Source organism: Canis lupus, chromosome X (assembly GCF_011100685.1).
Source record: "Canis lupus familiaris isolate Mischka breed German Shepherd chromosome X, alternate assembly UU_Cfam_GSD_1.0, whole genome shotgun sequence".
In the NCBI taxonomy this organism is placed as follows: Eukaryota; Metazoa; Chordata; class Mammalia; order Carnivora; family Canidae; genus Canis; species Canis lupus.
In genome coordinates, this window is record NC_049260.1 from 66,071,635 (window position 1) to 66,095,323 (window position 23,689).

Consider the following 23,689-nt stretch of genomic DNA (forward strand, 5'->3'; position numbering starts at 1 on the left):
AAATGGATGTATTTCTGGAAAGTCACAAACTACCAAAACTGGAACAGGAAGAAACAGAAAACCTGAACAGGCCAATAACCAGGGAGGAAATTGAAGCAGTCATCAGAAACCTCCCAAGACACAAAAGTCCAGGGCCAGATGGCTTCCTAGGGGAATTCTATCAAACGTTTAAAGAAGAAACCATACCTATTGTACTAAAGCTGTTTGGAAAGATAGAAAGAGATGGAGTACTTCCAAATTAATTCTATGTGGCCAGCATCACCTTAATTCCAAAATCAGACAAAGACCACCAAAAAGGAGAATTATAGACCAATATCCCTGATGAACATGGATGCAAAAATTCTCAACAAGATACTAGCGAATAGGATCCAACAGTACATTGAGAAAATTATTCACCCTGACCAATTAGGATTTTTTCCTGGGACACAAGGCTGGTTCAACACTCATAAAACAATCAATGTGATTCATCATATCAGCAAGAGAAAAACCAAGAACCATATGATCCTCTCATTAGATGCAGAGAAAGCATTTGACAAAATACAGCATCCATTCCTGATCAAAACTCTTCAGAGTGTTGGGATAGAGGGAACATTCCTCGACATCTTAAAAGCCATCTACGAAAAGCCCACAGCAAATATCATTCTCAATGGGGAAGCCCTAGGAGCCTTTCCCCTAAGATCAGGAACAAGAGAGGGATGTCCACTCTCACCACTGCTGTTCAACGTAGTACTGGAAGCCCTAGCCTCAGCAATCAGACAACAAAAAGACATTAAAGGCATTCAATATGGCAAAGAAGAAGTCAAACTCTCCCTCTTTGCCAATGACATGATACTCTACATAGAAAACCCAAAAGCCTCCACCCCAAGATTGCTAGAACTCATACAGCAATTTGGCAGTGTGGCAGAATACAAAATCAATGCCCAGAAGTCAGTGGCATTTCTATTCACTAACAATGAGACTGGAGAAAGAGAAATGAAGGAGTCAATCCCATTTACAATTGCACCCAAAAGCATAAGATACCTAGGAATCAACCTATCCAAAGAGGTAAAGGATATATACCCTAAAAAGTATAGACACTTCTGAAAGAAATTGAGGAAGACACAAGGAGATGGAAAAATATTCCATGCTCATGGATTGACAGAATTAATATTGTGAAAATGTTAATGTTACTCAGGGCAATTTACACGTTTAATGCAATCCCTATCAAAATACAATGGACTTTCTTCAGAAAGTTATAACAAATTATTTTAAGATTTGTGTGGAATCAGAAAAGATTCTGAATAGCCAGGGGAATTTTAAAAAAGAAAATAGTATCTGGGATCATCACAATGCCAGATTTCAGGTTGTACTACAAAGCTGTGGTCATCAAGAGAGTGTGGTCCTGGCACAAAAACAGACACATAGATCAATGGAACAGAATAGAAAATCCAGAAGTGGACCCTCAACTTTATGGTCAACTAATATTTGATAAAGGAGGAAAGACTATCCAATGGAAGAAAGACAGTCTCTTCAATAAGTGGTGCTGGGAAAATTGGACATCCACATGCAGAAGAATGAAACTAGACCACTCTCTTGCACCATACACAAAGATAAACTCAAAATGGATGAAAGATCTAAATGTGAGACAAGATTCCATAAAAATCCTAGAGGAGATCACAGGCAACACCCTTTTTGAACTCAGCCACAGTAACTTCTTGCAAGATACATCCACGAAGGCAAGAGAAAGAAAAGCAAAAATGAACTATTGGGACTTCATCAAGATAAGAAGCTTTTGCACAGCAAAGGATACAGTCAACAAAACTCAAAGACAACCTACAGAATGTGAGAAGATATTTGCAAATGACATATCAGATAAAGGGCTAGTGTCCAAGATCTATAAAGAACTTATGAAACTCAGCAGCAAAGAAACAAACAATCCAATCATTAAATGGGCAAAAAACATGAACAGAAATCTCACAGAGGAAGACATAGACTTGGCCAACACGCACATGAGAAAATGTTCCGCATCACTTGCCATCAGGGAAATACAAATGAAACCCGCGATGAGATACCACCTCACACCAGTGAGAATGGGGAAATTTAACAAGGCAGGAAACCACAGATGTTGGAGACGATGCGGAGAAAAGGGAACCCTCTTGCACTGTTGGTGGGAATGTGAACTGGTGCAGCCACTCTGGAAAACTGTGTGGAGGTTCCTCAAAGAGTTACAAATAGACCTGCCCTGGGACCCAGCAATTGCACTGTTGGGAATTTACCCCAAAGGTACAGATGCAGTGAAACTCCGGGACACCTGCACCCCATTGTTTATAGCAGCCATTTCCACAATAGCCAAAATGTGGAAGGAGCCTCGGTGTCCATTGAAAGATGAATGGATAAAGAAGATGTGGTTTATGTATACAATGGAATATTACTCAGCCATTAGAAATGACAAATACCCACCCACCATTTGGTTCAAAGTGGATGGAATCGGAGGGTATTATGCTGAGTGAAATAAGTCAATCGAAGGACATACATTATATGTTCTCATTCATTTGGGGAATATAAATAATAGTGAAAGGGAATAGAAGGGAAGGGAGAAGAAGTGTGTGAAATATCAGAAAGGGAGACAGAACATAAAGACTCCTAACTCTGGGAAATGAACTAGGGGTGGTGGAAAGGGAGGCGGGCGCGTGTGGGGGTGATTGGGTGATGGGCACTGAGGGGGGCACTTGACAGGATGAGCCCTGGGTGTTATTCTGTATGTTGGCAAATTGAACACCAATAAAAAATAAACTTATTATTTAAAAAAAAAGAATGTTCTTTTCTAAAAAAAAAAAAAATTATTTTCTAAACCCAGATAGATGAAAGCTTTTTTTCATAAGTCGATGTATTAAGAATTTTATTGCCCAGGTCATGGTCTATATTGGCAAATGTGCCATGTGAACTTGAGGCATGTATTGTTCCATTGTTTTGTGTACGGTTCAATAAATACCTGATTAAAACAAACAAACAAAAAACATTGATGAGAATGGACATCCCTGTCTTGTTCCTGACCTTAGAGGAAAAGCTCAGTTTTTCCCTACTAAGGATCAATCATACTAGCTGTGGGGTTTTTTGTATATGGCCTTTATTATGTTGATGTACATTCTTTCTAAGTGTACTTTGTTGAGGGTTTTTATCACAATGGATGTTGTACTTTATCAGATGCTTTTTCTGTATTATTGAAAGGATTGTATGGTCCTTATACTTTCTTTTATTGATGTAGTGTATCGTGTAGCTTGATTTGTGAGTCTCTAACCACCCTTACAACACAGGCATGAGTCCCACTTGATCATGGTGAATGATTCTTTTAATGCACTGTTGGATTTGGTTTGCTACTATTATATTGAGAGTTTTTACATCCATATTTATCAGGGATATTGGCCTCTAGTTTTCTGTTTTAGGCATGTCCTTCTCTTGTTTTAGTATGAGGGTAATGCTGGTCGTATAGAATGAATTTGGAAGTTTTCCTACCTTTTTTATTTTCTGGAATATTTTGAGAAGAATGAGTATTAACTTTACATGTTTGGTGGAATTTGCCTGTGAAGCTGTATGGCCCTGTACATACATACATACATACATACATACATACATACATACATACATACATTTATTTATTTATTTATTTATTTATTTATTTATTTATTTATTTATTTATTTTTCTGAGAAACAGAGAAAGAGAACACATACAAGAAAGAGGAGTGGTAGAGGGAGAGGGAGAAGCCAACTCCTTGCTGAGCAGAGACCACAATGTGACTTGATCCTCGGACCCTGGAATCATTTCCTGAGTGGAAGTCAGATGCTTAACTGACTGAGCAACCTAAGCGCCCTGTCCCTGAACTTTTATTTGTTGGGAAATTTTTGTCTACTGATTCAGTTTCTTGGCTGGTTATCAGTCTGTTCAAGTTTTCTGTTTCTTTTTCAGTTTTGGTAATTTAAATCTTTCTGGGAATTTATCCATTTCTTCCACATTATTCAGTTTGTTGGCATGTAATTTTTCATAATATTCTCTTATAATTGTTTGTATTTCTGTGGTGGTGGTTGTTATTTCTCCCTGCTTGTTTGTGATTTCATTTAAATGGATCCTTTCTCTTTTGTTTCTGTTAAATCTGGTTAAGGGTTTAACAGTTTTATTGATTTTTTTTCAAAGAACCAGCTCTTATTGCATTTATTTATTGTTTTTTTCCTATATCATTTTTTCTGCTGTATTATTTCCTTCCTTTTGCTGGCTTTAGGCTTTGTTCCTTTTCTAGCTCCTTTAGGAATAAGATTGGGTTGCAAATTTGAAAATTTTCTTGCTTCTTTTTTTTTTAAAGTCTTTTTTTATTTTTTATTTTTTTATTTTTATTTATGATAGTCACAGAGAGAGAGAGAGGCAGAGACATAGGCAGAGGGAGAAGCAGGCCCCATGCACCGGGAGCCCGACATGGGACTCGATCCCGGGTCTCCAGGATCGTGCCCTGGGCCTAAGGCAGGTGCCAAACCTCTGGGCCACCCAGGGATCCCCATTTTCTTGCTTCTTAAGGTTGGCATGTATTGCTATATACTTCCCTCATAAGACTGCTTTTGCTGCGCCTGAGAGTTTCGGATTGTTGCGTTTTCTTTTTCATTTATTTCTATGTATTTTTTTAATGTCCTGGTTGACCCATTCATTCTTTATTTAGTAGAATGATTTTTAACCTCCCTGCATTATAGTCTTTCCAAATATTTTCTTGTGACTGGCTTCATATTCCATAGCGTTGTGGTCAGAAAAGATGCTTGGTATGATCTGTTTTTTTGTATTTGTTGAGGACTGATTTGTGACCTTGTATGTGCTTTAGTGGAGAGTGCCCAAGTGATCCTGAAAAGAATGTATATTCTGCTGTTATAGGATGGAATGATCTGAATAGTCTGTTATGTCCATCTGGTCCAGTGTGTCATTCAAAGCAGTTGTTTCCTTGTTGACTTTCTGCCTAGATGATCTGTCCATTGATGTAAGTGGAGCATTAATGTACTCTACTATTATTTTATTATTATCATTGAGTTCTTTTAAGTTTGTTATTAATTGTTTTATGTATTTGGTTGCTCCCTTATTGTGTGTATAAATATTTACAGTTGTCAGATCTTCTTGTTGAATTGTCCCCTTTATTATGATATAGTGCTCTTCTTCATCTCTCGTTATAGTCTTTCATTTAAAGCCTAGTTTTCCAATATAGGTGTTGGTTCTCTGGCTTTCATGTGGCATCCATTTGCATGATAAATGTTTCTCCCTCCCCTCAATTTCAATGTGCAGGTGTCTTTAGTTTTATAATAAATCTCTTGTAGACAGTGTATACTTGGGTCTTATATTTTTTTAAATTTTATTGATTTATTTTAGACAGAGAGTGTATGTGCAGGTGTATGCATGAGTGGGGAGAGGGCCAGAAGGAAAGAGAGAGAGAATCACAGTCAGACTCCCTGCCAGAGTGTGGAGCCCGACCTGGGGCTTAATCTCACCACACTCACAACCTGAGCTGAAATCAAGAGTCAGTCACTTAACTGACTGAGCCACCCAGGCACCCCATGGTCTTGTGTTTTTTTTTTTTTTAATGCATTCTTATACCCTATGTCTTTTGCTTGGAGCATTTAGTCCTTTTACATTCAGAGTAATTATTGAGAGATATGTATTTAGTGTCATTTTATTACTTCTTTTGTTACTGTTTCTGGAGATTTTTTCATTCAAAGAGTCCTCTTTAATATTTCTTGCAGGGCTGGTTTAGTGGTCAGGAACTCCTTTAGTTTTTGTCTGGGAAACTATCTCCCCTTCTATTCTGACTGATTGATACCTTTGCTGAATAAAGTATTGTTGGCTATATATTTTTCCCATTCAGCACTTTAAATATGTCATGCCACTTACTGCTGACTTCCCACATTTTTTTGAGAAATTTCCAGCTGGCTTAATGAGTCTTCCCTTGTAAGTTAGTTACTTCTTTTATCTTGCTGTTTTTTTCTTCATCCCTGTATTTTGCAAATTTAATTACAATATGTCTGTCTTGTTCTGGGCCTGGTTTTGTTGATTGTGATGGGACTTCTCACTGCCTCTTAGATCTGGATGTGTTTCCTTTCTCAGATTAGGGAAGTTTTCAGCTCTTATCTCCAAAAAAATTTCTGCCCCTTTTTCTCTCTCTTCTTCTGGGACTCTTACACTATGAACGTTCTAAGTCTGTTCTTATGTTACATAATTTTTTCTCTCTTTTGTTCAGCCTCATTATTTTCCATTATTTCGTCTTCTGTTTTTTTTAAGATTTTATTTATTTATTCATGAGAGACACAGAGAGACTGGGAGACAGAGACACAGGCAGAGGGAGAAGCAGGCTCCATGCAGGGAGCCTGATGTGGGACTTGATCCCGGGACTCCAGGATCACGCCCTGGGCCAAAGGCAGGCGCTAATCCACTGAGCCACAGGGATCCCCCCATTATTTTGTTTTCTAGATCACTTACTCATTCCTCTGTTTTTTCCAGCCTGCTGTTCAATATCAATTATAACATTTTAAATTTCTTCTTATTTTTTTTTAATGCAGGGCATGGAGCCCAATGTGGGACTTGAACTTTTGACCATGAAATCAAGACCTGAGCTGAAATCAAGAGTTGGATGCTTTACTAACTGAGCCATTCAGGCGCCTCACATTTTTCATTCCTGACTTCTTAAAATTCTTTTATCTCTGTGGTAATGTCCTCCCTGATGTCTTCCATTCTCTTCTCAACCCCAGCAAGTATCCTTATGATTGTTACTTTACATTTCCATCAGGCATGGTACTTATATTGGTTTGGTTAGATCTCTGGCCCTGAACTTATCTTGTTCTTTCATTTGGGATGAATTCCTCCATCTTGGCATCTTGTCTAAGTCTTCTGTGTTTTAGAAAAGCCCATTATATTTCCTGCTTCTGAGAGTAATGGCTTTATGAAGATGATATAGTGTCTAGGGCCTCTTGCTTCATAGAGTGTCTCTAGTCTCTGCTGTGTGTGCTCTGCTGTTGTGTTTTAGCTGTTCTCTTCTTCAGGCCAGTTATCTCTAGAGGCTTTCCTGAACTGCAGTGGACAGTGTTTGTCCTTGGCCAAGATGTGACACATTTTAACTAGGTGTGCTCCAGTCTGCTCTTTAAATGAGCCCTGATACTACTTCCATTAGAACTGAAGCTCTGTAGAGCTCTCTGGGCTGGACATGTGATGTGAGCAGGGATTTCTGCTAGTCTTCTGGGGAAGGGGTCTGCCATGTTGGGACTGAGGCAGACTGGACTGAGAAGAACAATACTGCCAGAGTGCAGGGGTGTAGGACTTGGTTGTAACCAGGTAAAGCAGCCAGTGTCTGTGCTGTGCTGTTTGCTACAGGTGGCTCTGTGTTTATGCTGAGGGGCAGATCACGGAAATGGAGCCAGCCAACACCTTTTTCTCTGCAGAGGGGTCTGGGTGCTTGCTACTCTCCATGAAGCACTCCGAGAAGAGCAAATAATCTCCCCCCTGTGTGTTCCAGGCCTTTTTCAGATTGCTCTTTCTACACTGTTTGCCTTTGGGTTGTTTACCTGCCCTATCCCCAAGAGCAGGGCAGTGCCCTCTGGTCTGTGTTCCAGCCAAGTCTGCTGCCTTTTAAACTCTGGGCCATAGGGAGGTGGTTCTGGCAAGAGCCTGCACTGGTCTTGTGGGGGAGGGTCTCACCATGCTATGACTGAGGAAGGCTGACCCAGAAGGGCACTCATGCCAGAGCATAGAGGTATGGGACCTGGTTTAAGTAGGTTAAGCAGCCAGTGTTGGGACTTATCTGCTTTCTGCAGGTGGATTTTTGTTTATACTGAGAGGCAGGGGAGGGAAATATCTCCATCCGATTCCTTTGTCTTGGGAGAGGCATCTCTATGAGTGCTACCTCTTAGGGATGTACTCCAAGAAGAGTGACTAATCTCCCTAGTGTGGGCCCCAGGTATTCTCCCTCTCTTCTGCAGTACCCATAGTTCCTTTCTCCCCTTAATCATGTGTCCACACTTCTTATCTTCTTCAGTGTGCCTTCTTCTCTTCCTTTAGTTGAGGAATTTATTCTTTCAGTCTTCAGGCAGGTTTCTGGGGGTATTTAGAATGACTTGATAGTTATCTAGTTGTATTTGTGGGACAAGATGAGCCTAGGGTCTTCCTATTCTACCACCACCTTCTCTTTCAACTAGCATTTCAGTTGTTTGAAGTACACTATTTGATATGCAGTTGTGAAAGGACCAGATTGTATAGGTATATTTTTTGCAGTTTGATTATTTCTTCTTCAGTATCACCATATTTTTCAAGAATTTTGTGAGAAATTGCAGGCAGAGTTTTAAAATTTTCTATTTCAGCAAATTATCTGCTTTTCATGTATCAGTATAATGAATAATGGCATAACTGTTAGACTCTGCTGTTTTCTGTGGATTTAATGATACTTTATCCTCTTTTAGATGATTCGCCCATTCATTATTTTCTGAAGAAAATAAGCACCATTATATATACACGTCTTTTTTTAGTGACTCACTGATGATTAAAACTGTACCTTTGTTTAAGACGTTTATGTTGCTGTCAAGAAATAGCTCTTAGGCTATTGCTGCAAAATGCAGCATTAACACCTTTTCTTGTTTTATTTTTAGTCCGAAAGAAATACAATAGTATTTCTGTTAGAGTAGACGATGAGTTCAGTAGCATTTGCCATTGTCAGAAACTTTATTACCCTTGGAAAGTGCATTACAGAAGTAACTAAAAGGGAATTAAAATATGCTTTCATGAGCAAGTATGGCTAGATGGGTCCTGTATGACCCAAGGAAGTAGAACCAGGACCAATGAAAAGTATATGGGCATGCGTTTCAGTTTAGTGTATGGAAGAACTTTCTCATAGAGCTGTAAGAGGATGAAATGATCTATCAGTGGAGTTTCCCGTTATTGAAGGTGGTCATACATAAACTGGAGGAATTCAAAATGAGAGAGATGGTTGGACAAGGAGACCTTTAAGATCACTTTGCATTGTGAGATTGAAACTCCAGTACAGGGACACCTGGGTGGCTCAGTGGTTGAGCCTTTGGCTCAGGACATGATCCTGAGGTTCTGGTATCGAGTTCCCCATCAGGTTCCCCCTGGGGAGCCTGCTTCTCCCTCTTCCTGTGTCTCTGCCTCTCTATTATGAATAAATAAATAAAATTTTTTAAAAAAGAAACTCTAGTACAAAGAAGATGATGTGCCTGAGATACAACCTTGTATTTTGAAGCCAATCTGTCTTTTGCCATTTTATGTTGGATTTAATATTCATTAGTTTATTCAGGAGCAATGCTTGATTTTTCAAGCCAATTTATATTCCTTCCATCTCCTACAGGATGATACTTCGGAAGAGGCTAAACTTTATCAGTTGTATAGTTATACTCCTATGTTTGTTTACCTCAGGAGTATTTGTATATTAGGTCTGTGGATAACAAAAATCACCCAGAAAGAATAGTACTGATATAGTCACTCACAGTCCTCCCTCCCTTGCTGATAACTCAAGCTATTAGCCCTTCAGGTCTACCAAAGGAAGGAGAGGGAGAAAGAAGGAAAAATAAGAAGGTAAAATAAAACTGTAAAATCAATTAGAACATATAGTTGCTGAAAAAAATAAAGGAGTGGAAGAAAGAGATAGAGAAGAAAGCAAAAAATGGGAGCAATTGGAGATGAGTAATCTACTTTTTCCTTTACTGGTGATGGTAGTCTATAACTTCCCTCTCTTTCCCACACAGGTCTTGTGCTCTAAAGTCAAACAGCCATGTGGTGTTGAGGTTTTTCTTGTGAACAGTTCTTAAAAGACACCAACCCTAAATTGAAAGGAAAACTCCTTTTCATCTATTTCCAACTCCCTCCATTTCTTTAGCTTTTGACCTCCACAAAATGAAACTGAAAAAAACATATGTATTTAAGCAGTATAGTATACAGGAATATTTTTCTGTAAAGCTTCCTTAATAAAGGTATTATTGACCATTCTAGCTAAAAGTACATCAGTTTAGATAGAAAGTTATTATATTTTAAAACACTTATTTGTTATAGTATAATAATCATCACATTAATTTGACCAAGAAATTTTATCATGGCACATGCAAAATAGAATGCTGTTTCCTGTAAGAAAGAATCTGGCTTGTTCTTTTGTCCACTCAGATATAATCTTCAGAGGGCTGAAATTTAGTCAAAAAGTGTGTCATAAGAATACTACCTTCCATTTATTTAGCACAACAGACTTTATAAAACTTCATCTATAAGTTATATATATATACATATATATATAATATGTGACTCATAAATTTCCTATAAGAATTTTTAATAAGAGTAATATGCTCTAAGGTATATGTGTATCAGGATAAAAGGTACTCGTGATAAATTTTATTTGTGGTGGGGCTGGATTAATTCGGTCTTAAATGCTTTAGAGAATGTGGAGAGGCCTGCAAACATACTTCAGATTTTGAGAATAACTACATTTGGGGGGGACCATAGTTCTACTTCTTATTAGATTCTCAAAAAGTTAACACCACTGAATCAGTCTTACAATTTCAGATTACCTTTAGGGCCTTCAGTTATCATTTACCTCCATAGATGTTTCGCACACAGACATTCATAAAACATAAAAGAACTTGCTAGATTACCTATGTATACTGCTTTATCTAAACCTGTGAATTATTACTTAGTTTTGAGGTCGTTGGTCCTACAAAGCCCTTGGGGTACAAAGAGGTATAAAACTACTGACAGGGAGCCTATATTTTATTTTTTTATTTTTAAAATATTTTCTTTATTTATTTGAGACAGCACTAGCGGGGAGGGAGAGGGAGAAGCAGGCTCCCTGATGAGCAGGGAGCACGACTTGGGGCTCAATCCCAGGACTCTGGGATCATGACCTCAGCTGAAGGCAGATGCTTAACTGATTGAGCCACCTAGGTGCCCAAGGAGCCTACATTTTAGCAGAAAAATAAACTGCATACATTTTAAAAGGTAAATTATAACAGATTTACTTAATACTAAATTAGTGGAGCTATATCAATTCAGAGGGATGGCTTTGAGTGAGCTAATGGAACGGCAGGGTTTATAAAGATAAATGTATTCATATAACAAATATTTTTTGAATACCTGCTTTGTGCCAGGCACTGTTAGGTGCAGGAGATGGGAAGACATTTTATCAGGAAAAATGGAGTGAAGGTACTGAGGAAGGAATGTGTTTGACATGTTGGGGCCTTGGGGCCTAAAAAAATTAATTTGGCTAAGGTCAGAGGTGTATAGGGAAGGGTAGAGTAATCGTTGATTGTTGTTGAGCCAGGAGAACAAAATGGTATTTTAGAAAGATTAATTTAGCTTTCCCATATACTTTATTTAATCTTCTTTTGAAATTTAGTAGCAACTGAATTTTACACTGACAGCACCTTGAAAATCATCTCTTATTAGAGTGTTACTTTTCAAGTAAATAGAATGCTCTCAGTATTCCTTTCTCACATCCCCACAAAGTAGATAATAGCCTAATTTCTTTCCTATATATAGCACATACAGGTGTGTATATGTGTGTGTAAAATGGAGCTGTTTGGTGTTTTCTTTTAAATTCAGTTCCTGATTTTGACAACCATTAGTATTTGATCCTGATTAGCATTCTGACTAAAGTTGAATTTGCTAGTCTGTTGTGCCATTTCTGGAGGAGTTTCTTAAATTGTAAATTTGTGTAACTCCTATATTCCCTGTGTATATTTTTATTTAAAATTTTCTGTTTCTTTAATTTTTATTTAAAATAAACTTTTTACACTTCCAGGTGTTATTCAAAATAATTATAATTATTGAGTGTTTAGAAATTCCAAAATAGTTTTGTTCTTTCATACATCATAATTAAACAGTGCTTTATTAATGCTTTAACATTAATATTCTATAATTTAATAATGTAGTAAAAGCCATATCTATCCAGGTCAAACTGGGCTGGGCAGTTACTTGTTCTGGCTAACTTAAGATAGGCTTTATAAGTGCTAGAGCTTTAATTCAGATGAAGATTATAATTCACGTGTACCAGGTACGTCCCATCCATCTTAAACTTTGCCAGTTCTAATATGCTTTATGCTGTATGTTATTCCTAACAAATAACAATATACAATATGCAAATGCAAATACAAATACAATGAACCTCAATGGGTATTGGACACAGAAATAACCTTAGAATTAATGCTATATTAAAAAGGTTTCTGGTGTCATTTACTTTTGTCCCATAGACGTGAAATAAAGTATATATATAATTTCTTAGCTTTGTGGACAGTGTAACATTCTCAATAAACCAAAGGCAGCTTTTTTCTTAGTGCTTTTCTGCCCTCTAAAGGTCACTACTGGTATTTGTGTCCTTTTGCTTCTCCTTTTACATTGAAAATATTAGTAGGCTTTCTGCACCATTACAGAATACTTTCTGATGCATAGTAGGCATTCAAAAATATTGTTTACTCCTTTATTGTTACTAATGTATTAGTATTAGAGCACTAATAATATTTTATGAGCACTTTCATCTTCACATTCCTTCTCTTTTGCAGATGTGCTGCAGGTCACTACTTTCTCTTAGTGTTCCTCAATATTTAATTTCCAAGAAAAGACTGGACATCGTACACCTTTTAAAATGGCATGATCTATCTATCATCTATCTATCTAGCTAGCTAGCTATTATATATATTTAAAGGAGACAAAACAATAAGCAGATGCTTAACTATAGGGAACAAACAGGGTTACCAGAGGGGAGGTGGTAGGGGAATAGGTGAAATAGGTGAAGAGCATTAAGAGTACACTTATCTTGACAAACACTGAGAAATACATGAAATTGTTGAATTACTATACTGTACACCTGAAACTAATACAACACTATTTGTTAATTAACTACACTGGAATTAAAATAAAAATATATTTTTGGCAGCCCAGGTAGCTCAGTGGTTTGGCGCTGCCTTCAGACCAGGGCATGATCCTGGAGACCTGGGATCGAGTCCCACGTCAGGCTCCCTGCATGGAGCTTGCTTCTCCCTCTGCCTGTCTCTGCCTCTCTCTCTCTCTCCCTGTGTCTCTCATAAATAAATAAAATCTTAAATTAAAAAAATATATTTTTTAATTTTAATATTTTTTAATTAAAGTTTGATTTGTCAACATATAGTATGACACCCAGTGCTCATCCTGTCAAGTGCCCTTCTCAGTGCCCGTCACCCAGTCACCCCATCTCCCCACCTGCCTTCCCTTCCATTACCCTTTGTTTGTTTCCCAGAGTTAGGATTCTCTCATGTTTTGTCACCTTCCCTAATCTCACTCATTTTCCCTCCTTTCCCCTATAATTCCTTTCAATATTTCTTATATTCCCCGTATGAGTGATATGATTATTGTTTTACTCCAGTTGACTTACTTCACTCAGTATAATACCCTCCAGTTCTATCGATGCCAAAGCAAATGGTGGGTATTCGTTATTTCTAATGGCTGAGTAATTTCAATTGTATATATAGACCACATCTTCTTTATCCATTCATCTTTCAACTTTTTGTTTTGATAGAGTCACTTTATATCTAGTAATGCATTTTTTATATTCCCCAAATGAATGAGACCATATAATGTTTGTCCTTCTCCAGCTGACTTATTTCACTCTACATAATACCCTCCAGTTCCATCCATGTTGGAACAAATGGTGGGTATTTGTCATTTCAAATGGCTGAGTGATATTCCATTGTATACATAAACCACATCTTCTTTATCCATTCATCTTTTGATGGACACCGAGGCTCCTTCCACAGTTAGGCTATTGTGGACACTGCTGTTATGAACATTGAGGTACAGGTGTCCTGGTGTTTCACTGCATCTGTATCTTTGAGGTAAATCCCCAGTAGTGCAATTGCTGGGTTGTAGGGTAGCTCTATTTTTAACTCTTTGAGGAACCTCCACACAGTTTTCCAGAGTGGCTGCACCAGTTCACATTCCCACCAACACTGCAAGAGGGTTCCCTTTTCTCCACATCCTCTCCAACATGTGTGGTTTCCTGCCTTGTTAATTTTCGCCATTCTCACTGGTGTGAGGTGGTATCTCATTGTGGTTTTGATTTGTATTTCCCTGATGGCAAGTGATGTGGAGAATTTTCTCATGTGCTTCTTGGCCATGTCTTTGTCTTCCTCTGTGAAATTTTTGTTCATGTCTTTTGCCCATTTCATGATTGGATTGTTTGTTTCTTTGGTGTTGAGTTTAAGAAGTTCTTTATAGATCTTGGATACTAGCCCTTTGTCTGATATGTCATTTGCAAATATCTTCTCCCATTCTGTAGGTTGTCTTTTAGTTTTGTTAACTGTTTCTTTTGCTGTGCAGAAGCTTTTGGTCTTGATGAAGTCCCAATAGTTCATTTTTGCCAAGTAGTTCAGTTAATCTAGACTCTGGAGTACTGGATCATAAATATTGAACAATACCTATGAATTTATTTTATAGTCTATATATTATTTATTCTGTGAAGTAAGATGAATATACTCTGAGAAGATTAGGGTAATTGAAGATTTTTTAGCTATTAACATACTTCAAAAGAGTTTTTTTGTATCTAAGGAATAAGATCTAATCATGTATTTTTAAAATAGCTTTTAAATGTGAGAATTGACATTCTTTAATCACTTCAGAGATACATGAACAAAATTTCTCAGTTGTATGGGAAAGCATCCTTGATGGCCTTAGTTTTAATAATTTTTTATTGAAAAATGACATAGATATGATGTAGAAATCTTATTACTGAATACCAAGTAGAAGAAATCAAAAGTGATGTCTTTTGGGAAGGCAGGCCTAGATAAATTATTCTGTGATGCTGACATATGTACCAGAGGGAGAGGCTTGAAGGGAAAATAACAGTGAACAAAATTTTTATTAGTACTGCATTTTCATTTTACCCTGTCTGGAGTCTCAGCCTCAATCAGAGTCATGCCTGGCTTAAAGAGGAAAAGCCTAACTAGTGGCTGTAGCTTCCCTTATTCTGCTCAGGAAATATTGAAGAAGTGTCAGAAATGAAGTATAGGCACTATCACTGTTAATAGAGAACATTTAGTGTCCTTTGGCTAGTATTTCTTCCAGTTCTTGTATACTTTCCCTTTTGTGTAAGCCAAAGAGACCTCTCTTCCTCTGGATGTCCTTTGTTGATTTCAGCAAGCATCCTTTCTTCTGTAAAAAATCAAGCTCTTAAAATATTTGTTCTCTGGAAAACTTTTCATTTGGCCTTAAATGGATAATCTTTGGGGATTATTTTGATACCTGAATGAACACTGGAGCACTTTGTTCTTAGAGCCAGTGATTTTCCTGCATTCTTTTTTAAAAAAATTATGTATTTATTTTAGAGAGAGAGAAAGAGAGCATAAGCAGGAAGGGCAGAAGGAGAGGGAAAGACTCTCAAGCAGACTCCGTGCTCAGTGCAGAGCCTGACACCAGGCTTGATGTCACAACACTGAGATCACGACCTTAGCCAAACCAAGAGTTGTTACTTAACCAACTCTGCCACCCAGGTGCCTCTTTCCTGCATTCTTAATCTAGATCAAGTTACATCCAAAACAAAATTCACTTTGGCTTTAGATTAAGTGTGAGATTCGTAAAAAGGAATATAAAAGATAGTGAAAGGGAATAAAGGGGAAAGGAGGAAAAATGAGTGGGAAATATCAGAGAGGGTGACAACATGAGAGACACCTAAGTCTGGGAAATGAACAAGGGGTAGTGGAGGGGGAGGTGGGAAGGGTGATGGGGTGACTGGGTGACGGGCACTGAGTGGGGCACTTGATGGGATGAGCACTGGGTGTTATACTATATGTTGGCAAATCAAACTCCAATAAAAAATTTAAAAATCTTTAAAAGATTTTATTTATTTATTCATTAGAGACACACAGAGAGAGAGAGGCAGAGACACAGGCAGAGGGAGAAGCAGGTTCCATGCAGGGAGCCTGACGTGGGACTAGATCCCGGGTCTCCAGGATCATGCCCTGGGCTGAAGGTGGCGCTAAACCGCTGAGCCACCAGGGCTGTCCACTAAATAAATTTTTTTTTTAAAAGGAATGCTTTGAAAGGTTAGGAACAAAGGATTTGCAATGGAAGGAAATTATTTTTATAAATAATATAAATATAAATTGTATTTCAGGACACAACTTGAATCATTAGTATTCCAGATCACACTTCTCTTTTAGTTTCTCCATAGCATTTATCAATTTGTAGTATATTAATGTATCTATTGTGTTTATTGCCTGTCTGTGCTCTATTAGAATGTCATCTCCATAAGAGCAAGATTCTTTGTTTTGTTTACTGATATATTCGAAGCACTGAGCCATATATTTGTGTACTGAGTGAATACCATGATCTATCATACTTCATCCCTCAAATTTTGTATTCACTTCTTCTTGGTAATTATGTTATTGGTATATTCCGTATGAATAGACAGTTAACTAATAAAAATAAAACTTTACCATCTAAGATAAGAGAATTTTAGGAATTATACTCTAAAAATGTATGTAGCAATTTGGAGTGCTTGAGTTTTTTTATACTTTCAATAAAACCCATAGTGCTGCTTGGATACTCCCAAAATGTATCAGGAAATGGAGGATGGGGAGCTTTTCAATTAAAAATATCTTTTTGATATATCTTTCTTAGATGGGAAAGCTGACAACCGTACCTGCAGGTCTGATATGTGCATCTATAACTGTGCATGCGGCTAAAGAAGAATACAAAAAGCAGCTTGTAAAACCAGAGCAGGTAATTCATCTACAAAAGTTTGTGAATTTTGTATAATATAAATATGATGCAAAAGCCATGAGTGCTTTTTTTTTCTTATTTATCTCTCTTCATCAGAAATAGAAGTATTTGTTAGGCATACTTTATAAGTTGAAAAAATAGTTGTGGAGTGTGTCAAAATAAACATTGTATTTATTATATTTAAATCAAACAGCTAAAATTCTAACTCCATTGTAAAAAAAATAGTGATTTTTCTTAGTGGATAATCAGTTAGTAGTACAGAATTTTAGTACTTAAAAGCAGTCTGATTTTTCTTCTTGGCAAATTTATACAAGTACACCTAATATTTGAAAACCTTGGTTTAAGGGATGCCTGGGTGGCTCTGTGGTTGAGCGTCTGACTTTGGCCCAGGGCATGATCCTGGAATTCCGGGATCCACTCCCACATCAGGCTCCCTGCAAGGGGCCTGCTTCTCTTTCTGCCTGTGTCTCTGCCTCTCTCTCTCTCTCTGTGTCTCATGAATAAATAAATCTTAAAAAAAAAAGAAAACCTTAGTTTAAGAAATTCATTAAGACCTCAGCTTTGAAAATCACCTTAAATGTTTTCTAGGTCAGCCTTCTGTATGGCACTGTAGTCACCTCTACAAGAGGCACACTTAATGGCTATTTATCTTCTTTTAAGATTTTATTTATTCATGAGAGACAGAGAGAGACACACACACACAGGCAGAGGGAGAGAGAGAGAGAGAACAAGAGAGAGACACAGGCAGAGGGAGAAGCAGGTTCCATGCAGGGAGCCTGACCTGGGACTAGATCCCGGCTCTGCAGGTTCATGCCCTGGGCTGAAGGCGGCGCTAAACCGCTAAGCCACCGGGGCTGGCCGCTATTTATCTTCTATAACAATAAAACTCTGGATAAAGGTACCTAAGGTAGTCCATCCATCTTCTAGCAGTTCTCATTCAATTTAAGGTCCTTCTTTTATGTCAAACACAAACCCGTCTCATTAATAAGTTCTATCCTTTGGCCTTGTATCTCTTGGCATTGGTACCATATAGAAAAATTCTCATCACTCTTCCACAAAACAACTCTTCAAATATCAGTTACACCTTAAGTGATCTTGCATCCTAGATATTAGTAGCTTTAACCCTTATATGTCATAACTTAGAGTTCTTGCACTATAATGGCCATTCTTTGCCAATCATGTTTAGAATGGTTAATGTTTTTTTCAGATGACTGTAGGATAAAGTAAGATTCTGACTTCTCTTGTTCTAGATAATATATTTCCATTAATACTGCCTGAGCAATACAAATATACAAATACAAATATATTTGTTTGAATGTCCTTATAATTAGCCTTGCTTATAATCAGATTTTAACAATGACATAGTGAACTTGGAGTTCTCTAAAATTAATTAAACCTCTTTATATGGGCTATCGGTAAGCTCTGTCATTTTCCAGTCTGTACTTACGTATATGGACTTTTTTTACTCCATTACAGGTACAATTATGCCTCTATAACTTGAATCTTATTGATCTAGTCTATCGTACCAGATTGTTGATACCTAATTGTGGCTATTGATTCTATTCACCATTGTACTTTTTTTAAGGGGATCTTTTTCTTTTATTAGATTAAAAAACAGAACAAGGAGGAACTGGGGGAAAGAGATATAGAAAAGGGCTGGGCGAAGCTCAGAGATTACGAAGGGGAGAAGCAGGGAAAGGAGGGGGAACATTTGGAGCCCCAGGTCAGGGCAGGAAAGAGGTTTCTGAAGATCAAACATCTCGTTATTTGATAGCAATTTTCTGGTGCAAGGATTGGGGTCCAGAACCAGGGAGAGGCTTGGGAAGTGCTGAAGCAAGTGTGTGGCAATCCATGGGCAGTGGTGTTCTACTTGTAGGCCTCATGGGTGATCTTAAAGGTTTGAGCAGTGGTGTAGGGGATGTCTGTGACAGGGTCCCAGTACAGGGCTTAGCAGTGCGTCACAAGGCAGACCTCCCAAACAGGGACCTTTCAGGGCTACTCTTGGGGAAACCTTTCTTCCCTTGATTGTCACATCGTCACTGAAAATGGTGAAGGTATAGGAGCAATGAGGAGGAGGGTTGATAGGTCCAATGCTGGCATGGGGAGTCAGTGCAGAAGCTGTGGGAGCAAGCAGTCCTTCCATATTCATGTTCTTTTCTTTAGGGCCTGGCTCCTCAACAGGTAGCACTGCCACTGAATGATATTATGGGCCCAGGGCACATCTGCTTCTTATGCACCTGCTGCTTTTTGTCAACCTGGAGCTGCTCATATATTTCAAGTGAATGTAAGTTGAGCTCCTCTGTGATCCTGGCCTCTCTGAGCAGCTCTTCATGGGTCAGTGGCCACTCACAATGTGGACCCTTTCACTGCCTCTCCAGTACCCAAAGGAATGTCTGTCATGTATGCTTAGTTGTAGACGGACACATGGAATTTCTGTCAGAGCCATTTTCTTCTAGTTCATAGTGGCAGCAGTTCCTTCTTTTATCAGGCCTTCTGAGAGTTACTAGCTGGAGTACTGACTTTTTGAGGTCTCAAGATCTTGAGAAGTTCCTTATATGCTTTGGTGACTACTGGGCACTTCCTTCTTCGCTCTTCCACTTCTCTGTCACTGGATGGTTCATTCCTTTTGTGGATGTCAAAGTCAGAGTCCCCCTAATCCTCTGTCTGACTGGTGCTTTTGCCTTTGATCCTCGTTTATTTCTCAGTTCCTTTGTGATACCCCCATGTGACATCTGGTAGAACTCATCTTCCTCCTCTGACTCCAGGAGCCCAGAAACCCGGATACCCACCCCAGCCAAATGCATAACAAGTCTTGGTAGCAAGACTACACTGCTACCAGCAGCCCCTCATCCAGTGCTTTGTTCACCATTGCACTTTTTATCTTTTCCAGCCTCAATTCACCCCTAAGGTTTACCGGCATGGTTAGAGAAATGTATATAAATCTGAATCTGAATCCTGAGTCCACCACTAACTATTTGGATGATATTAGAATTTTTAATGGTGCCATAAATATTTGGTTGTATGAATATACCATTATCAAAAATAAAACTTCCATAATTTTTTTGAAATTTAGAATATTTCGGGCAGCCCCGGTGGCGCAGCCATTTAGTGCCGCCAGCAGCCCAGGGCGTGATCCTGGAGACCCGGGATTAAGTCCCACGTCTGGCTCTCTGTATGGTGCCTGCTTCTCCCTCTGCCTGTGTCTCTGCCTCTCTCTCTGTCTCTATGAATAAATAAATAAAATCCTTAAAAAAAAGAAATTTAGGATATTTCCAATTATTATGGTATTATAATTAGTGCTTCAATGAAACACTTGGTAGATAAATCTTTATGTACGGCTATAAATATTTCCTTGAAATAAACTTCTAGATACAGAGTTGTAGGCCAGAGAGCATAAAAGTTAACAATACATTGCCAAACTGAATATGCATAAAGTAGTATTCATTTAACAAAAGTTTTTTTTTCCTGACTTCCTCTTGTATGTATATGAGGAAGTGTTATAAGCACTGGGTAGACTTTTATTAATTTTCATTTGAAGTCTGTGATAGTCAGTTCCCTACATGCTAACTCTCAGTTTTCTCTCTTTATTAATCTTAGAGTGATGATTTTAAGCATACTTTGACACACTCATCCTTAAAAAGCTGAAAATCTAGGTAGGAGACTAGGTAGCATGGTCCTGCATAGCTGCGTTTACATATTTCTGAATTAAAAAAAAATTTGTGCTATTTACTAATTATAAAATACATGGAATTCCTTATTTATTTTATTCCACAATACATTTTATTTTTAATTTATTTTTCATTCTTTTTCTAAATTTAAATTCAATTAGCCAAAATATAGTACATACTTAGTTTCTTTTCTTTTATTTGTATATTTTTTATTGGAGTTCAATTTGCCAACATATAGCATAACACCCAGTGCTCATCCTGTCAAGTGCCCCCCTCAGTACCCAACACCCAGTCACCCCAATCCCCTGCCCGCCACCCTTTCCACCACCCCTTGTTCATTTCCCAGAGTTAGGTGTCTTTTATGTTCTGTCACCCTCACTGATATTTCCCATTCGTTTTTTCTCCTTTCCCCTTTATTCCCTTTCATATTTTTTATATTCCCCAAATGAATGAGACCATATAATGTTTGTCGTTCTCCAATTGACTTGCTTCACTCAGCATAATACCCTCCAGTTCTATCCATGTTGAAGCAAATGGTGGGTATTTGTCGTTTCTAATGGCTTAGTAATATTCCATTTTGTGTGTGTGTGTGCGTGTGTGTGTCTGCATGTGTGTGTGTGTGTGTGTATATATATATATATATATCTCACATCTTCCTTATCTATTCATCTTATGATGGACACTGAGGCTCCTTCCACAGTTAGGCTATTGTGGACATTGCTGCTATAAACATTGGGGTGCAGGTGTCCTGCCGCTTCATTGCATCTATATCTTTGGGGTAAATCCCCAGCAGTGCAATTGCTGGGTTGTAGGGCAGATCTATTTTTAACTCTTTGAGTAACCTCCACACAGTTTTGCAGAGTGGCTGCACGAGTTCACATTCCCACCAAAAGTGCAAGCAAGAGGGTTCCCCTTTCTCCACATCCTCTCCAACATTTGTTGTTTCCTGTCATGTTAATTTTTGCCATTCTCACTGGTGTGAGGTGGTATCTCATTGTGGTTTTGATTTGTATTTCCCTGATGGCAAGTGATGCAGAGCATTTTCTCCTGTGCTTGTTGGCCATGTGTATGTCTTCTTTGGTGAAATTTCTGTTTATGTATTTTGCCCATTTCATGATTGGATTGTTTGTTTCTTGGCTGTTGAGTTTAATAAGATCTTGGATACTAGCCCTTTATCTGATACATCATTTGCAAATATCTTATCCCATTCTGTAGGTTGTCTTTGAGTTTTGTTGACTGTTTCTTTTGCTGTGCAAAAGCTTCTTATCTTGATGAAGTTTCAATAGTTCATTTTTGCTTTTGTTTCTCTTGCCTTCCTGAATGTATCTTGCAAGAATTTGCTGTGGCCGAGTTCAAAAAGGGTGTTGCCTGTGTTCTCCTTTAGGATTTTGATGGATTCATGTCTCCCATTTAGATCTTTCATCCATTTTGAGTTTATCTTTGTGTATGGTGTAAGACAATGGTCTAGTTTCATTCTTCTGCATGTGGCTGTCCAATTTTCCCAGCACCATTTATTGAAAAGACTTTTTTCCAGTGGATAGTCTTTCCTGCTTTGTCGAATATTAGTTGACGATAAAGTTGAGGGTCCACTTCTGGATTCTCTATTCTGTTCCATTGATCTATGTGTCTGTTTTTGTGCCAGTACCACACTGTCTTGATGATCACAGCTTTATAGTACTACTTGAAATATGGCATCGTGATGCCCCTGTCTGGCTTTCTTTTTCAATATTCCCCTGGCTATTCGGGGTTTTTTATGATTCCACACAAATCTTAAGATGATTTGTTCCAACTCTATGAAGAAAGTCCATGGTATTTTGATAGGGATTGCATTAAATGTGTAAATTGCCCTGGGGAGCATTGACATTTTCACAATATTAATTCTTCCAATCCATGACTATGGAATATTTTTCCATCTCTTTGTGTCTTCCTCAATTTCTTTCAGAACTGTTCTATACTTTTTAGGGTATAGATCCTTTACCTCTTTGGTTTGGTTTATTCCTAGGTATCTTATCTTTTTGGGTGCAACTATAAATGGGATGGACTCTTTAATTTCTCTTTCTTCAGTCTCACTGTTAGTGTATAGAAATGCCACTGATTTCTGGGCATTGATTTTGTATCCTGCCATGCTGCCGAATTGCTGTATGAGTTCAAGCTATCTTGGGGTGAAGGCTTTTGGGTTTTCTATGTATAGTATCATGTCATCTGCGAAGAGGGAGAGTTTGACTTCTTCTTTGCCAATTTGAATTTCTTTTATTTCTTTTTGTTGCCTGATTGCTGAGGCTATGACTTCTAGTACTATGTTGAATAGTATTGGTGAGAGTGGACATCCCTGTCGTGTTCCTGATCTTCCGGGAAAGGCTCCCAGTGTTCCCCCATTGAGAATGATATTTGCTGTGGGCTTTTCATAGATGGCTTTTAAGATGTCGAGGAATGTTCCCTCTATCCCTCCCCTCTGAAGAGTTTTGATCAGGAATGGATGCTGTATTTTGTCAAATGCTTTCTCTGCATCTATAGAGAGGATCATATGGTTCTTGTTTTTTTCTCTTGCTTATATGATAAATCACATTGATTGTTTTACGAGTGTTGAACCAGCCTTGCATCCCGGGGATAAATCTCACTTCGTCACAGTGAATAATCTTAAGGTACTGTTGGATCCTATTCGCTAGTATCTTGCTGAGAATATTTGAATCCATGTTCATCAGGGATATTGGTCTATAATTCTCCTTTTTGGTGGGGTCTTTGTCTGATTTTGGAATTAAGGTGATGCTGGCCTCGTAGTACGAGTGGAAGTATTCCATCTCTTTCTATCTTTGTGAACAGCTTTAGTAGAATAGGTAGTGTTCTTTAAACGTTTGATAGAATTCCCCCCGGGAATCAATCTGGCCCTGGACTTTTGTGTCTTGGGAGGTTTTTGATGATTGCTTCAATTTCCTCCATGGTTATTGGCCTGTGCAGGTTTTCTATTTTTTCCTGTTCCAGTTTGGGTAGTTTGTGGTTTTCCAGAAATGCGTCCATTTCTTCTAGATTACCTAATTTATTGGCGTATAGCTGCTCATAATATGTTTTAAAAATCGTTTATATTTCCTTGGTGTTGGTGGTGATCTCCTTTCTCATTCATTATTTTATTAATTTGAGTCTTCTCTCTCTTCTTTTTAATAAGGCTGGCTAATGGTTTATTTATCTTACTAATTTGTTCAAAGAACCAACTCCTTGTTTTGTTGATCTGTTCCACAGTTCTTCTGGTCTCATTTCATTGAGATCTGCTCGAGTCTTTATTTTCTTCTTC

At 38.1% G+C, this 23,689-nt stretch overlaps 1 protein-coding gene and 1 pseudogene across 5 annotated transcripts in view; one reads left to right on the forward strand and one right to left on the reverse strand.

The window, feature by feature from the left end:
* Positions 1 to 23,689, forward strand: part of APOOL (apolipoprotein O like) — a 102,659-nt gene that overhangs the window by 13,914 nt on the left and 65,056 nt on the right. For 4 of the 5 annotated variants that reach the window (XM_038587803.1, XM_038587802.1, XM_038587801.1 and 1 more), the window contains one exon: positions 16,634 to 16,735. In XM_038587803.1, coding sequence (XP_038443731.1) covers positions 16,634 to 16,735 — 102 coding nt within the window. Of the gene's footprint in view, positions 1 to 6,558; positions 6,705 to 16,633; positions 16,736 to 23,689 lie in introns of all 5 variants that reach the window. The other variant, XM_038587804.1, reaches the window with a different exon arrangement.
* Positions 18,499 to 19,539, reverse strand: LOC102154854 (annotated as a pseudogene).